Below are 17,976 nucleotides of genomic sequence, written 5' to 3'. Positions count from 1 at the left end.
AAAAATATACAAAAGTGTTTATTAAAAAAGTATAAAAGAAAAGTAAGATATAGATATAGCTACATAAAACAGTACATATAAAAACAATAAATTAGTCTGTGTGTGTGAAGTTAAAATTAACTATTAAAAAAATCGTTTACCGAGTAAAAGGCTCTCTCCACTAGGAATGATTTTAATGCCTTGCGGAAAGTAGGAAAAGATGTGATGGACTTGATGTTCAATGGCAAATGATTGTGCATTTTTTTTTGCTTTGTACAATATAGAGTTTTTTACCAATTCTGAATGTGGAGTAGGCGGATATAAATCATACTCCGCGTTTCTGAGAGGATAAGTAGGATGGCCTATCTAAATTTGATGACACGTGCTTGCGAATTAGACAAACGGACTCATATATAAGTAGTGACGGCAAAGTTAGGATATTAAATTTTTTAAAGAAATCCTGGCAATGAGCTCTATAATTAAGTCTAAGTGTATAACGCAAAGCTCTCTTTTGAAGTCTGAAAATTTTGTCAAATTGAGTGACACTACACACACCCCAAAAAGGAAGGGCGTAACGAAGGTGTGATTCAAAGAGGGAAAAATACACTGTTATAAAGGTTGAGAGGCTAAGCTCCTTGGAAATTGATCTTAGCGCAAAACAAGCGGAGCTTAATTTTCTTGTTACAGGGTTAATGTGCATGTCCCATTTTAACGACTTGTCAACAGTAAGCCCCAAAGATTTCACTGAGTCGGCTTCGTCAATGGTTGCGTTATCCAGTACAAAAGATTGCAAATTATTTTTATAGGACAAAAATTTAGTTTTGGAGATGTTAAGGCAGAGAAGATTAGAGTCGCACCATGCTTTGATAGAAGTTAAGTCACTTCATATGATTTTATGAAGTTCGGCAATATCCGGATTACTCCAGGTAAAACTAGTATCATCCGTGAATCCTTTAATATTCAGACTAGCGATATCATTGATAAATATGAGAAACAAAATAGGGCCAAGCACTGAATCTTGAGGCACTTCACATTCTATTGGGTTGCAAGAAGATATCGTAGCATCAATCCTCATAAACTGACTCCCGTTATTGAGATATGACTTAAACCATTCGAGGGGCATACCTCTAAACTCGTAGTGTTGCAACTTTTTTATTAAGATATCATGGTTTACGCAATCAAAAGCTTTAGAAAAATCACAGAAGAATGTTGCCGTAGGATGTTGGTTGTTTAAGCTACAGTATACATTATTAAAAAGGGAAAACATAGCATCATTTGTGCATTTGTTATTTAAGAATCCAAATTGTTGAGGAGTGAGTATTTTAAATTTCAGTAGAAATGATAGGAGCCTTTTTTTCACTAATCTTTCAATAATTGTTAATAGTGTGGGAAGAAGAGCAATTGGGCGATAGTTGGAAGACTGATTTTTATTTTCGCCTTTATGTAGAAGGATTATTATTGCCTTCTTAAGGCAGTTGGAAAAAACTCCTTTTTGAAAAGACAGGTTGATTAAATTTGTAAGATGGTTTAATGTACACTCTGGCAGGTTTAGAAACATGTTCAACGTGAGTCCATAGGAGAGCTCTTATTTTTGATTTCTCTAATCGTACTGCAAAGCTCAGGTAATACTATTGGCGTAAAGAAAAAACTGTGTAAATTCTCATTTGCACTAGAAAGATAAGAAAGTGGATCGTGGGTAGGAGCTATGGTACTCATTAGATTCTTCCCTATATTTACACAATAATTGTTAAGGTTCTCAGGAGAGGTAAAGATAATATTGGACTTGGAAGGTTTATTTCTCAGATTATTAACAATCGACCATGATTCTTTAGCATTACCAGATTTTGCCAGTCTCCTGTTATAGTAAATGTCTTTTGTCGCTTTTAGAGTCCTTTGACAAATTTTCTTATATAGTCTTACATAATCATGAAAGAAAGCGCTGTCCGAGAATTTTCCAAGATTCAATAATGAACGCATGTTCTTAGCAGATGTACGTAAGCCTTGGGTAAACCAAGGTTTATGTTTTTTCTTAAAGGAACGGATTTGTGAGATAGATTGGATAGCGTTTTTATAAATCTAGAGAATTCTGAATCAACATCAGAAGAGTGGACATTCCAGTCAGCAGTTAGAACAGGTGTTTAAAATTTAGAAAATTTCGAACTGAGAAAAAAAAAGTTTAATTTGCGGGGAACATTTTTGGTTTATGATATTATGGAAAACTTTGTTAACACTGCTTCATGATCTGAAAAGCCTGAGTTTAGGACAGTACAGTCAACGAAATCCGGATTAAAGGAAGATACAATATAGTCTATTGTACTAGAGCTGATTTTAGTTATTCTGGTTGGTGATTTAATGTGCATGATTAAGCCAAAAGAATCAAAAATGGACTGGAGAGATTCCTGAGCCCCACACACTGAAAAAATCAATATTTATACAATACATTTATACAATAATCAAAACTGTCAGATTGGCAGTCACAAGAAACAGTGATGCCAAATAAAAGTTGTCCGCCTCCAAAAAAAAAACTTTATATGTAACTAAATAAGTATGTATGGCTTTCGACTCGAAATAGTTCAATGTCTTGTTAAACAATTTCTTTTGTTTGAATTAATATAATATTACTTCTTGAGACTAGCTTCAATAGTCTGAATCAGAAATCAAAAAGGAAAATTGATTCTAGGTGCCTGGAATATGCATTATTAAACGGCTCCAAATAACCGAAAACTAAGTGCCGTATTAATCCTGAAAAAAATAGAGTGAATAGGAAAATAGAGTGAAGATAAATTGAGTTATATGAGGAGATCAAAATATTTTAATGAAAAGAAAGGAAGCAGAAATTATTTTTACCTGTAGGAGAGAATACTTGAATTTTAACTATCATAAAATACAGATATGCACTACTAGGAAGGGCGTAAGAATTTTTTCCCATGGTCGAAAAATTTGTTTTAAACAACTTGTATTTTTTCATTGCAGTATACTAAACATGACTTAGTTTCAAATTATTTTAGGTTGTACTTTTTAGTTACAACTTGCAAATGTATTCATAAAATGCTGTTATGACTTTTAAGTTGCCAAAAATGATATAAACAGAAAAATATTTGAAGACCTATAATAGAAGCGTAAATCATTTATATTAAAAATAACGTCTTTCTCCACTTTTTTTTTATTATATCTAAAACTACAGTTTTTATCATTATTCTGTTTATTTTCAGTTGCCTTAGCAGTTGCAATTCCCTACATCGACCTCTTCATTTCCCTGGTAGGGGCATTCTGCATCTCAATCATCGGAATAGCAGTACCCGCCATAATGGACTCTTGTGTTAGATACCAAGAGCTGCGAAGGCTTAAGGGAATATTTATTCACGGCAAAAACATCGCCATAGTGATTTTTTCAGTGTTTGGTCTTGTAGTTGGTACCGGCACTAGTATACAAAAAATTGTAGAGAAATTTTCACCTGTAGAAGTCAGTATTAGCAGCTTTAACAGTACTAGCACGTGATAGAATTTATAGATTACGATTGAAATTTTATCATGTGATATTTTTTTATGGCTGAGATTTCTTTGTTGTGCAGTGATTGTAGTGGAATTACAGTTTAGAGCTCAAATTTCAGCCAAAATTCAAAGAGTAGATAAAATAGAATTATAATGAAAAATGATCCTAATAGAATAGAGCTAAAAAATTAAATATATATCTACTCAAAATAATATGTTGTATAAAATATACAAGAGTAATTGTAATATTTTTTTAAGTTTTAAGCAGCGGTGTACACCGTGTTTTGTTCTTAGAGCAGTATTTGCAAATTTAAAGATATTTTTTAAAGAAACAAAAATAGATAGGATATTGTGATATTGTTTTACAGTTTGATGAATTAAGTAAGTGTGTTATAGAATTAAAACTATATTTGTTACAAAACCAACCAACTTGTTAAAATACCTAATAAAAAGAGTTTTATTTGAATTTTAGCTTGGTTTACGTATTTGTTACCTAGAATGTATTTTGCTAATGTATAAATAGAGGCAGTCCTACTAGTCTCTAAAAAAATAATTTGTTTTTAAATTTCTAGGATGTATGATGCTAAAAATTTTAATTAAATATATGTTAAATAAGTTTCCGACACGAGTGTTTTAAAAAAATTTTATTATGAGGGTGTGACCGACTTACAAGGCATACAAGCAAAGTTGTTAAAAAATAGGTTACATGACAATATACAGGGTGTTTTTTATATATTGCGAAAAAACTCAGGAACGTGTTCTTTGGACAAAAATTCGCAAAAAAGTTCCTATAAACATAGGTTCTAAACCTTTTAGATTTTGAGCTACAGGGTGGTAAAGTTTTAACAAAAAATGATTTTTTTTTCGATAACTTAAATACCCCTGTAGATATTTGTTCAAAGATTGATATGCAGGATCTGTGTATCCAGAGCCATTTACCAACATACTTTTAACATTTTTATGTTCTCCAGTGACGTGTGTGCCGGTTTTCCGCTGAATACTTTTATAAAGAAAAATGGTACGCCACTGGTTTTTCTTGTATTAAAAAATATTTTTAAATTCCCCGTTTTATTTGCAACATTTTTGATCCCTTGGACTTTGTCCGTTAGATGCACGGTTTTTGCACAAAAAATTAAAAACCATGGACATGTTGCTCAGATTTTGATTTGACTCGTTTCTTTTAGTTTATTGCAATTTTAATAATAAATAATAAAATTTTTATTAATTAATTTAGTACAAAAGCCAGTCCAATTTAATAAAATTGTAATTGAGGATTTAAAACTTTTGCTTCTACAATCTTTAATTTAAAACACAATTTTTTATTATTTATTTAAATAATATTATTATTTTTACAAAAGTGTGCTCCTCCAACATCAATACAAACATCTAATCGACGTCGCATCGATTGGCGGACACGCTCAAAAATTCCTGGTGTCTGCCGAATTATGTCACAAGAGGTTATAATGCGATTACACAATTCCTCCACATTATCAATTGGATTTCTATAAACCAGTGATTTAAGGTGGCCCCACAAAAAAAACTCCAGCAGATTTAAGTCGGGAGACCGTGGGGGCCAAGGGTGAATACTTCCCCGACCTATCCAACGATTTGGATACGTAATATCCAAATACTGCCGAGCCACTAAACTAAAATGGGCTGGAGCACCGTCATGTAAAAAAACATTTGCTGTCTCAGCTGAATGGGGACATCTTCTAGCATCGCTGGTAATTCATTTTCAAGAAATTCTTGATACACTTGTCCAGTCAACCTTGCTGGTAAAAAAATGGACCGATGAGAAAGTTTTTAATATTGCCGATCCATACATTAAGCGAAAACTGGTGCTGATGACGGTTTTCTGCCACAGCATGTGGGTTCTCATAATGCTATATTATGTGGTTATTGTGGAAGTTCATAATTGCGTCCCTGGAGAAATTAGCCTCATCGGTGAAAAGTATTTTTCTTATAAACGGTGCATCTTGCCTTATGCGTTCTTGCATCCAACGACACAAAGCCGCTCTTTTCGGAAAATCGCCTGGCAAAAGTGTATAAAAAGTTTCTTCTAAGAATATTCCAAACTGTAAAGTTACTAATGTGTACCGTCTGAGCAATTTTCCTAGTGCTTGTGGTGGGATCTTCCTCGAATTCATTGAGCACCTATTCTTCAATTTGAGGAGTAACTGTGCGGGGATGTCTGTTTTCAGCGGTGAGTTTTTTAAAGCTGCCGGTTTCACTTAGACGTTGGTGTAAACGCGTAAACATGGAGTGATGAGGAATAACACGATTCGGGTAACGTTCATAAATGAAGTGCATATCGCACATTTCATTATTTGTGAAATTGTTAGCCATTTTTTTAACAAATTAATCTTATCAACTGGCGGATAGTGACTATGATTTAAAATTTAAAATATCACAAAATCTTACAAATATCAATGATTTAAAATCCTATGATTTAAAATTTAAAATATCACAAAATCTTACAAATATCAACTTTATCATGGGCAGAGGAAGAATGTGGTAAAAAGATTAAACTCTTAAACAAGAATGTGATTATCGTTGCGGCGGTGTTGTCCGTAGTTATGTTCACAGGCTACTTCGCGATTTTGGAAGCGTGAAATATTATAGTGTATTATAACACGTTACTCATATATCACTTTTTTTAACATGTTAAATAAAGTGACATTTTATGAACTACAATGAAATTTTAAATAAAATTAAAAAAAAAACTTACTTATTATAACGATCATAGAAAAAATACATTTTAGCGATCAGGCAAAGTAGAAAAATGTTTTTTAATTTTTTGTGCGAAAACCGTGCATCTAACGTACAATTTTTCTTTATAAAAGTATTCAGCAGAAAACCTGCACACTAGCCAATGGAGAACATAAAATTGTTAAAAGTATGTTGGTAATGGCTCTGGATACACAGACTCTGCATACCAATCTTTGGACAAATATCTACAGGGGTATATAAGTTATCGAAAAAAATTTTTTTTTTTTTTTGTTAAAACTTTACCACCCTGTAGCTCAAAATCTAAAAGGTTTAGAACCTATGTTTATAGGAATTTTTTTGCGAATTTTTGTCCAAAGAACACGTTCCTGAATTTTTTCGCAATATATAAAAAACACCCTGTATAAGCTTACAGTGATTATAGAACACATTAATTATTAAGCATAATATAAAGAATTAATTAATCAACATATTTAAATATACAGGTCGTCAAAATTATACATATAACTCCCGCCTAGGACGAAAACAACAGGGCTGTTTTCGGATTTACCATTGGTAGGTTTGTTCGCTTCTTCCTTTTTTTCTTCTCTCTTCGTAATTATGAGTTCATTTACTGCAAAGGCAAGGGTAAAAATAATTAGCAATAAGCCAAGGGTAGTGGCGAAACTAACAGTGTGGACTGAATCATCATCTTTCGGAATAGTCTTCAGTAGATTAGCTTGTTCCTGTAGTCTTTGGACATAGTTGAAATCGATGGAACAGTTGAATGGCATCGTAGTAAAATTTAAATTTAATATTATCAAAATTGATTTTTGGTAGATAGACGAAGCTGCTTTCCACAGTGTTTTCCTTTACTGAGAACATTTTTTCATTCTCCAAAAAAAATTATTAAAATGGGCGCTAAGAGAGAAGTTTTATTTTTAGAAGGCAATAAAGTTCACTTTACTAATATCTTTCAACTGTGTTAGTAGAGTAGGGTTTTAAATTTTTGTTGTTTTTAGTATCTTTTTTAAAATCTTTATTAAATGCAGGAGAATTTCTTCTTTCTTCAGGCAACCTTGTTTCAGCACTAACTAATATTAATTCTAGGATAGGAAAGTATAACACCTTTATGCCATACAATACAGTCCAACGATAAATGTAACTAAGGTAATAAAAATTATTTAATTTTATATTAATAAGCAATTAATTACTGTATGCGTACGCGTAGTGTGACACCGACGACGACATCGAATCAGTAACACAGCCGTTCATACATCTTCTACGCCGAGACGTACCTTCTCTGTTTCAGAAAAGAACTTTTTTATTCTTGTAGAAAAACTTTTATTAGAGAAAATACTTTTTTTTAAGAATCTTATAATATTTGCATAGAGCTAATAGAAAAAATAATTATATGCACACTGTAAAGTAGTTTCATTACCGCTATAAAAATTCTAAGGTAAGAGCCAAAAAAAGTCTAAGAAAGGACACTTTGCTGGGATTTTGTTCAGTGTTGTTCATTAATTTGGATCCACGTAGATAATTATAAGGTATTGAAATTAAGCTCGGTTCTGTCACAAAAAGGATTTCTTTGTTGTGGCACAGCTTCCGGATTTTAATTTTGGTAGGAGTAGATATTATTAAAATATGTTTGTTAGCAATAGGGCGTATAATTGGTGTGGTTACGGTTACATTCAGTAGTTGGCATTTGGTCATCTCAGCTTTCTTGGTGAGGGTGGTAACTTAATTATCTAGTTCTGGATTTAAGGCGTCTCGGCATATGTAGAGGTTTTTAATTTTAAGACATGCTTAATCTTGGTATTAATGTAAATAAGTGCCAATCAAAAGATAGCATGATTTGGGTATAAGTAACGATTGGTTTATAGGAACCGAGAACAGGTAAAACAATTTAAATGATTCTTTTACGAATATTTGAGAATGAACTGCAAAAATTATTTTGTTACTTGAAAAGCTAACTTAAGTACTCCTGATAATTAATAATCGTAATTAAGATCTTCTAAAATCAATATTTTATCAGTATCATAAAGGGTGAACAAATTGGAAACTATTAGTTTAAGGTGAGAAGATGACAGTATGGTGCTGTGCAGAGTATTTAATTTTGCAAATGTGTTGCGTCTTCGGTATTATCTAAAATTTTTATAAAATTTTGACAACTAATAACTATATGGTTTATAGTATTTTGCAGTTTTGGGAGTATTAAAATATCAGTTATTGTTTTACTCATTTGATTTTCAATTTGGTCAACATGTGCCTGTAAAGATTTTTTATTTTTATTTAAATTTTTATAGTATTGTTGTAATTATTTATTAATTGTTTATTTAGGGACATTTATAAATTTAATTTTTTTTTCTGCCAATGATTCGAGTGCTGTTGAAATCAAATTGGTGTTGTTGGTTGAAGAGAGAATCAAATTATAGAAAAAGAACTTTACTAGAAATGGTTAATATAAAAAAAGTACAAAGAAAGTGTTAACAAAAAACAAGACACCGATGATCTGAGTGCAAGTTACTATAATTTAATTAATTTATTACCAAAAAAATAAAACTAAAACACAAAAATTTTATTTTTGTCAAAGAGTGTATGTCCCAAATTTAGATCTCATAGTGTATTCAAAAAATTAAGTTTCTGGTTTTGAACGTATAGGTACATACGTCTTCCTTATCTACTAATCCTTAACTTATCAACATAACATTGAATCATAAAAATTAAATAAATAAAGGCTCGAAAGAAAAAAACATTTGTTTCTTGGCTTATTGTTGATTCTAGTTTGCCCACAATAACACCTACAATTTAACCCATGTTAAAAATAATTCTACGCTCCTTTTATAAATGTGTTTTAATTATAACTAAAGAAACCTAGACTTAGGTAAGAGATGTAATGTATAAAAAATTAATTTTATATTGTTTTTTTTTATAAAATTTTTTTTTTAACGGATTGTACCTGAATGTAATTTTAACTGTGTCGTGGTTTTTGTTTTTTGTTGTTTTAATTTTTATACACGTACAGAACATTTATTTTAATAGTGTTTTTTATGTATTTGAAATGATTGAAGTCATTTGAAATTGAATCCATTTCAGTGTCCTGAGGATGACTTAATATAAGTCGAAACGTCGACATTTAGGTAAACAGGTTTCTGTTTTATTTCTGACCCCACCCAACAACCCTCCGCAATATTAAAATTTGCTTATTTGCTGATACATCTTATTCCATAAACGTTTCTAAAATATTTACAGATCTCTCTGTTTTTACAATAATTAGCTGGTAAAAGCTTATAGAATATATTGTATTCTTAGGGATTATGGGGATTGTTGTAAAGGTAGTAATTAATAAATCCTTTTTAATAAATATTAAAATAATTCATTGCACTTAATTAGAAAAATAATAAAAGCTAGCTCAATAAAAAAATATTTATTAAAAAACAGGCACAAAATTTAGAAAAAAAATTATATAATTCCCTTTAGAAATAGAGATTAAACAGTGGCTAAGTTTGACATAGTTTTTGCCCTATGAGGTGATCCTAACTTGTATAAGCAATTATTATTATATATTACTTTCAAAAATAGTAACAAGTTTGACATCACATTTCGAGATTGCATAAACTAAAGAATTTTTAACTAATTTGAGAATTTTAACAATTGTTTACCATGCGCAGTGCGATTTAATTTTATTTCTATTTAAAATTTACTACCAAACGGTGATTAACTCAATCACAGAATTTTGTTTTAAATATACGAGTAGAGAGCTTATAAGTTATTGGTATATGTTTGTACTTTAACCTAATTAACAAAATTAACTAAAAGCGAAATTAACTAAACTTAATCTAAAACTACAGAGATTTAAAAAATTGTGAACTAGTTTTCAGATATTATTTTACTAAAATTTGTAAAGCTGTTAAACAAGTATTAAACTACAAAATAATTTTATTTGATTGTAGATTTATTTTAAACTAATTTTGAGCTTCAAATATTTAAGACAATATCTAATAGGTACGCCTTATTCAAAAATTATCAGCTTTTTTAATAACGTTTTTTAATTTTTTTAAATTATATTATGCTATATATATTATATATTAAACCATAATTTTAATGGTTTTTAAAAGATCGTAAATACAAAATTTACAATAATAATTTTTGTTTTGTACTAAAAAGTTATCTATAGTTATTTCTCTGTAGTTTATATATAGCAGAAAAATTAAATTATATAAAACCAAAACAATTGTACTACGTTCAAAAATAAAAATCAGTACTCCCTAAATAGGGTATCTAATAGTCCCCGGAAGCTAGTTTTCCAGCGATGGCATAGATCGCGCTGTAGCTGCCAGCTGATAAGCCAATTATTCCAATTACAATAAGAAGCATGTCTTTCCAGAAAAGCATGGTCCTCGGGTTAGAATTTTCCGGCCAGTTTGCACACATTTCTATAATAGCTGGGAACGCTATACCTAGAGCTGAGAGGCAGAAGCTGCCTACTAGTGAGATGAAAAGACCAAGAAGGGGTACTGTCATCGCTAAAACAACTAAAAAGGAAAAATAAATAATTAAAAATTTTAAGGAAAACTGTTGGGATGATATTATATTGTAAGGGATTTTGAGCTTTTCAGTTATCATTACTAAACTTAGTGCTTGTATATTAAAAATATAAAATACTTGTAAATAGATTCGTGTAAAAATTATTTGATGACAATTACATTGATTGGGTAATCTTCTCGACATAGGAAAGTTGCAGTTCTGAACATTTAATAAATAATTCACTTAAACGAAGAAGAATTTCAGCAAGTCTTTGGAACTTAGGAAACGGGTTTAAATATAAGATACATACACAGTAGAATCTAGTAGTTGATCTTTTAGTAACTAAAGAATAGAAAAATATTCAGCCTTTGCTGCGTAGACGATCTAATAATAGTAGTCAGAGGCAAACGACTAAAAAGAACTAGAGATCTTCTGGACATAAATAATAAATAGTGTGAGGACAGCCAGTATATCAGTAAATCCACGTAAAACGACATAATAGTTTCTTGCACTGAACAAAAGATCAGACAAACAAAAGACAAACAAACAAAAAGCTCCTGTAAGTCGATGAACTAAAAAGCATAAGATTTCAATGGCATTCTCCAAAGAAATTAAATACCTACGGTTATTTTTGATTAACAATATCGGTCGCAAACACATACATAAACGGTTAATAAAGATATTGGTTGCGGAAATCTATTAACTTTGGAATCAGATGGATCCCGAGTCGTGTGTGGCATTCATTTGGATGCACCCTAAGATATTTTGCATTACCATTTGCCGGTAACAGCAGAAATATTAAAGGGATATTCTAAAACTGATACAGGAAAAAGGGAACACTTAATAACAATTTTACTCTTTAAGATAAACAAATAAAATTTGGAACATTGATAGAATTGCTATAAGAGCATCTTTTGACAGATTCAGGTTTTTTTCCGTTATTTCCTGTTACACCAGAAATGGCACTAACTTTCTTATTTTAAATAAGGCACTTGGTATATTATTATATATTTTGATCGAAAATGTTTTGAGAATAATGACACTGCATTTGGTACTTCTTGTTTTATACTTATAGAAAATGTTTTTTTTTTTAAATTATTAAAATAGGATGCTATGAATGCGTTAAAAATCTTAATTTTTAATCAAGTTATCACGAAAAAATAGTTTTTGTTGCATTTTATGATTAAAAATTTTTAACAAATATATTTGAAATAAGGTAAATAGAAGAATTTTGTCATATAAATAAACGCATTTTATTAATAAAAATAGCATTTTCAATTGACATAATACATGACATCCTGTCAAGTTCAATTATTATTTATCATACAAATAAATTTGCCGCAGTTTTTTGAAAGAATTCTTGTGTTTATTAATATTTGAACTGTTTACTGACTGTATTTCTGAAAAACTAAGCAATAAAATATAATAAATATTATTTTTCTGTTACTACTTGATTAATAATTAAAATTTTCAATGCATTTATGGTTGAAAATTAGGTATAAAGTAGCAAAAGGCGATATTATTATTCTCAGAATATTATTTTCTATCAAAGTACGTAATAATATACTAATTATTCTATTTAAAATAAAAAAGTTAGTGTTATTTCCTATTAAAACGGAGTGATGTGCTCTTATAAGTATTCTATCGATATACCAAATTTAATTAGTTTATCTTGAAAAGTAAAAAAGTTATTCAGTGTTCCCCTTTTTCTGTGGCACCCGGTGTATACTTTGAAATACAACAAAATAATAATAAAACGAACCAAAATCAAAAGATGCTCTGAGATTCTGTTTATATTATAATATATTAGATATTATAATTAGATTACTATTATGAGTATGTCCGCACTTAACCCATTTACGCCTACCGTACTTTTAAAAGGATTTCAAAAAGAAACCTGTATTTTTCTGATTCAGCTGACGGTTTGAAGATGTCGCCAGTGTCACATTATATTTAGTTAACATCACAGAATAAACGATCTCAGTTTGAGATCTCAAACTGAGATCGTTTATTCTGTGGTAAACATCTTAAACAAGGTCAATCGCGATCGTTAGTATTTTGTTAATTTTTGGATCGATAGTGATGAATAAAACACGCTGTGTTTCTAGTGATTTTGAAATGAGTGACTCAAGGTAAGATAAATGTTAAAACTCGTTTATTTTTTCGTTCATGTTTTGATTGTTTTTAACAAATAACATAACATACTGACCTTTTTATATATTTGTGGTTATGTTTCACACCTCTTGATCAATCCAGGAGCGCAATTAAACGAGTCCTTTTAAAAGGACGGTAGGATTATATACTACTATATGGTTTTTTACAGGTATTGGAAAAAGCCACTAACCATGGCAGAAATCTTAGAGGAATTGGAGAATGACTCTACGTCGGACATTCCTACAGGCATTGCAATTTTCCTCCGATGAAGATTCTGGGGCTGAAGACGATGTAGTACCAAATAATTTATCCGGAGTGCAACTAAGGGCCCCGGCGAAAATTGAATTTGACGTAGAAGGTGAAGACGACTGGGACAGTGATAACGATCTACCACTGTCCACTTTTGTTGAAAGGCGACCTAAACACATAAAGACGTTTGACTATACTCTCAATAAAGATTTAGAGTCTACGTTTATGCAATGGCAATCAGTTCAAACTGCACAAAGCAATCGTTTCCCTGGAAATATTTTGAAGCTGTTCTTTGATGAGAACTTGGTAGGAGAAATTGTCAATTTATTACCTCGTCAATTTGTCATTGTCATTGTCAATTTGCCCCGGTAACGTTACTGCAGACGAGATGTACTCTGCCCTCCTTAGTTAAAACGTCCTATAACTACATTATAACTACAAAATTCTCTTTTCTTGGCTTATTACATTTTATTAACCTATCAAATGGTATCTACCTCCTTGGCTAAATTAGAAAGTCCTAAGTACATTTTTTATGCCTTAAATTCTCCTAAATATATTGACCTATGTGCAGAAAAGACGATAATCCCAAATTAAAATGTCCTATCTATCTTTTTCTAAGTTAAAATGTCCTAAGTAGCACGAAGGTGTTGCGGGTCGAAATAAGGAAGATTTCATTTCAACTTTTTTTGAATTTTTTTATATAACAGAGTCATGCGAAATATTACGATCTGGCTTGATAACTGTGCAGCTCAAAACAAAAATTGGGCCTTATTTTGTTTTTTGTTTACCTCGTAAACTCTACCGAGACTAAACTAGAGAATTTCGAAATAAAATACTTTCACTCTGGTCACACTTTTTTGTCGCGGACTCATTCCATCACCAGGTAGAACAATCATTGAAAAGGCACGGTAAGGTATTCGATTTTAGTGATTTTAAATCGGCTGTAGAAAGGGCAAACTCATCTAAGGTCCATGTAAAAGAGATAAACATACAAAACTTTTTTGAATAAAAAGATTGTTCATCCAAGTTTTAACTTCAAAAAATGGTTCCCGAACCTTACTTGCAGAATATGGTACATTTGCACTTTAAAAGGGGAGAAAATGTGTTGTACTAGGAAAATGCCTTTTCGGAAGAATTAAGCTCTTGAACTTTTTAAGTACTAAATATTATAAAGATGGGTTACCAAAATCTTCTTGCCGAACACAATATAGAGGTGTAAAATTAGAAAGACAACAAAAGTTGATTTCTAAGCTACGTCCTATTATTCCGGCTAACCTAATGATATTCTGGGAGGAATTAGTCGTTTTCCAAAATAATGATGCTTACAATAAAGAAAACGTAGATTTCCAGTAACAGTGAAGCACTTTTTGAGTAACTTTTTTTTTTTAATTTCACCAAATTTTGAATCTAGTCTTTTACTAAACTTTACCCACAAATGTAAAAAAACAAATTTCTAAGCATATAAAAAGAATCAGGTAATTATTTCAAAATATGAGGACCTTATATTAGTTTTCATAAAATCTCAATTTGCTCAGCTTTATCGATTTGCGAGTTAATATGTTTAAACTAAGGACGGCAGTACTGCTTCATAGGGGTGTTACTTGTCAGTGGATATACAAACTGTTCCAAGGCGACATATGTATTGGCAAAATTGCAACGATACCCAGAATAAATTAGCCGCTATTTCCAGAGATAGATTTCAATTTATATTGAGTAATCTTCATTGCAGTGATAATACTTCCCCTGATAAAAACGACAAGTACTGTAAACTGCGTCTTTTTTTCAAGAGCCTAAATAAAAAATTTTTTGATTATGCTCCAGTTGAAGAGAATCACAGCCTTGATGAGGCCATGATACCGTATTTTGGGAGACATAGCGGTAGGCAATTTATTTGAGGCAAGCCTATAAGGTGGGGGATAAATTTTGGGTAGGTACCCTACGTCTTGGATACTTTGTTTATTTTGATCCCCCTACCAAGGTGCGTCGACAACAATTCCAGACAAATATAAACACCTGGGTTTGGGAGCGTCAGTTGTTCTCCAATATGCAGATGTTTTACAGAAAATGCCTTACCAGCCCTTTCACATATTTTTTGACAAATTTTTCACATCTTTGTCACTTCTAAAGGAGCTAAAATTAAGGAACATCAAGGCAACTGGTACTATACGTGAAAACCGGATCCCACAATCTCCATTTAGCAATGCGGCAGTCCTGAAGAAAAAGACACGAGGTACATTTGAATGGGTTGTTGCCGATAATGAAATCGCATTATGCAAATGGAATGACAACAGCGTTGTTACTTTAGCCACCAATGCATGTTCAATTTTGCCAGTAAATAAGGTCAAACGATTTTCACAGGCTGAAAAAAAACATGTTTATATAGATCAGTCTCAATTGATCAAGGCATACAATGAAAATATGGGAGGTGTAGACCGTAGTGACCAAAACATGAGCCAATATAGAGTTTCAGTACGAGGTAAAAAGTGGTATTTATAGTTATTTTCCCACTGTCTAGACATGGCCTTACAAAACTCGTGGTAACTCCATAGGAATAATGGTGGTACTCTTGACCAACTTCAGTTTAGAAGGGACCTAGGGACATACAAATTAGTTTTTAAGTTTAAGTTTTAAGTATTTTGTAAGATATATAAACATATTTTTAAGTCTTTACTTATTTTTCTAATAGTAGCCCTTTATCCTATCGTCCTTTTAAAAGGACTGCCGTTTTTTCCAAAACTGAAATTGAAAAAATCATGATTTTTTCTCGACTTATGGGACCTTCTATTGACAGTTTTTAAGAAAAAAATATACAAATTCGGAAAAATATAGCTTGAGGATCAAATGGGTTAAGAAAGAAATTGCTATGCCTTTATATCCAGAAAACAATCCTGAAAGCAAAATCTTCTCTTTGTAGATACAGATTAGAGAATATAGAAGATCATGAGGTAGAAACTGAGACCATAGTCTAAAAATGCACATATGGGCATACCAAATAGTTATAAGGCCCTTGTTAATGTAACATTTAATTACCTGGGGAAAACACAAACTGCAAATGATTAGAAAGTTATAAGAAAATTAAACCTTAACATATCTATGAAAAAACAACTTCGATATGGAGACTGGGACACGTCCATACTAATGGAATTAGTTACTGCATAGATACATACCGTAGAAGCTGTAACCTTTGATTGAATAAGAGGAATATCCTATTATTCAATCAACATCTCAATCAACAGTCTGTGAAACAAACTACCTATAGCCTAAGTATCAGGTGGTGAAGGAACACAAAAAAACAAGGAAGTGAAGAAATAAATACAAATTAATGAGCCCAAAGCTACATCTTCTACTCAAAAATGCCAACTTAGTCTGAATTTATCACAGGCTCTTTGAGCCATAACAACAAAGTTATAAGGATAATAGTAGATAAAATAATATAAGTTAAGCAATAATATAAATTTAAGAACTATATTACGTATAGGTTATGTCAGGAAGCAGGAGACTTCTGGTTATGTAACATTGAACTGTAAATCATTATACAAGTTTAGTCTAATGAGAAAGGCATACTGCCATCGCCAATTAACAAATTTACTCTAATCTAAGTAACATAACACAATCTAACAGTTAATTTAGATGTTGATTTATCACCTACTATATAGGCAACAACAATGTTTTTGTTAATAAGTTGTTTAAATGGTATATTTGTTAATTTTAACAGTGGAAAAAACAGGGACCGGGACAAAATAGAACACGCTCGTATGAACACGGAGAATCTACTAACTGATTGATTTGATTTTATTCGACGTAGAGCGAATATATTTAAATGATCCAAGGTTGCCAAATTGACTGTTGCTACAAAAAATGTCTAAAGTGTTACATATTTATTAATATGTTATCTTTATATTTCATTTCTGGTACTGAAATGATAAAAATTGTTAAATCAAAAGCGAACTGCTGCGATAAAATGCGTGCTTAATTTTTCGTAAACAATTAATAGCATCTTGTAACATATACTTACAAGTAATAATTACACAGCTTATCCTCAACAAATATTCAAAGAGAGTTTTCTTTGTCGAACTAGCATCCTCCAGTCTTTTCGCAATGTAATTTGACCACATTATTTGGACGGGTACGTATCCTTGTAAACCATATGAAATATATATGGCTATCGAATAAGAAATTATCACCACTTGAGCCAAACTAAAAAAAGTATAATTAATAAGTTTTGTCAAAAACTTGTTTTTCAAGTTCTTACTTACATATTTTTGATATTGAAGTTCATAGTTATGGAGGATTTTATATGCTCACCATATTTCCAGTAACCCATCATACCCATGCCAACATAGATAATTGTAACAAGGACCATTCCTATATTTAGTACCCCTAAGGGTTGTCTAAAGTTTTTAGGGGTGGCCATGTTGTTTTCTAACGCTATTACCTAAGCATTTATTTATTTAAATATAATAAAAATAGCTTTTTTTCTCTACTTACGACTCCAACAGCTTGCAATGAAAATAGGGTTGTACCAAAATAGAGTGGATAATCAACGATTTTACCCACAGCAGGCCGATCATTAAAATTATCCAGATCCTGAACCACATAGTAGCAAACCACCCCAAAAGTGATAAGTGTTATAATATTGGCTAATATTGAAAATGGTGCGAGAAGTTTTAGATTTTTTATACATATTATTAGAAGAAACGGTATGAATATTATAAGGATATAGACTATAAGGCTATATGGTTTGCTCGTGTACTCATCTCCCACGTGTTTTAAGTTTTTTCCCACAAACACCACGTAGACGCAGCAGATGCCCATTTGATAGAATATTAGGAAGAAGTTAGTCAATCCACTGCAAATAAGGAAAAA

General features: G+C 31.2%; 2 protein-coding genes across 5 annotated transcripts in view; one reads left to right on the top strand and one right to left on the bottom strand.

Annotated features, from left to right (window-relative positions):
• The window catches only part of LOC126743920 (proton-coupled amino acid transporter-like protein CG1139), a 105,841-nt gene extending 101,899 nt beyond the window's left edge, over positions 1-3,942 (top strand). For both annotated transcript variants that reach the window (XM_050451237.1, XM_050451313.1), the window contains exon 7: positions 3,192-3,942. In XM_050451237.1, the coding sequence (XP_050307194.1) occupies positions 3,192-3,478 (287 nt within the window). In that variant the 3' untranslated portion in view covers positions 3,479-3,942. The remainder of the gene's footprint in view (positions 1-3,191) is intronic.
• Positions 3,943-9,592: 5,650 nt separating this feature from the next.
• The window catches only part of LOC126750706 (proton-coupled amino acid transporter-like protein CG1139), a 46,576-nt gene continuing 38,192 nt past the window's right edge, over positions 9,593-17,976 (bottom strand). For all 3 annotated transcript variants that reach the window (XM_050460413.1, XM_050460429.1, XM_050460422.1), the window contains 4 exons: positions 17,599-17,959; positions 17,367-17,545; positions 17,126-17,307; positions 9,593-10,715 (listed from right to left, as the gene is read on the bottom strand). In XM_050460413.1, the coding sequence (XP_050316370.1) occupies positions 10,462-10,715; positions 17,126-17,307; positions 17,367-17,545; positions 17,599-17,959 (976 nt within the window). In that variant the 3' untranslated portion in view covers positions 9,593-10,461. The remainder of the gene's footprint in view (positions 10,716-17,125; positions 17,308-17,366; positions 17,546-17,598; positions 17,960-17,976) is intronic.

Source organism: Anthonomus grandis, chromosome 1, assembly GCF_022605725.1.
Source record: "Anthonomus grandis grandis chromosome 1, icAntGran1.3, whole genome shotgun sequence".
NCBI classification, from domain to species: domain Eukaryota; kingdom Metazoa; phylum Arthropoda; class Insecta; order Coleoptera; family Curculionidae; genus Anthonomus; species Anthonomus grandis.
Note: the sequence above shows the minus strand (reverse complement) of the source record. Positions and strands in the feature narration are given on the sequence as shown.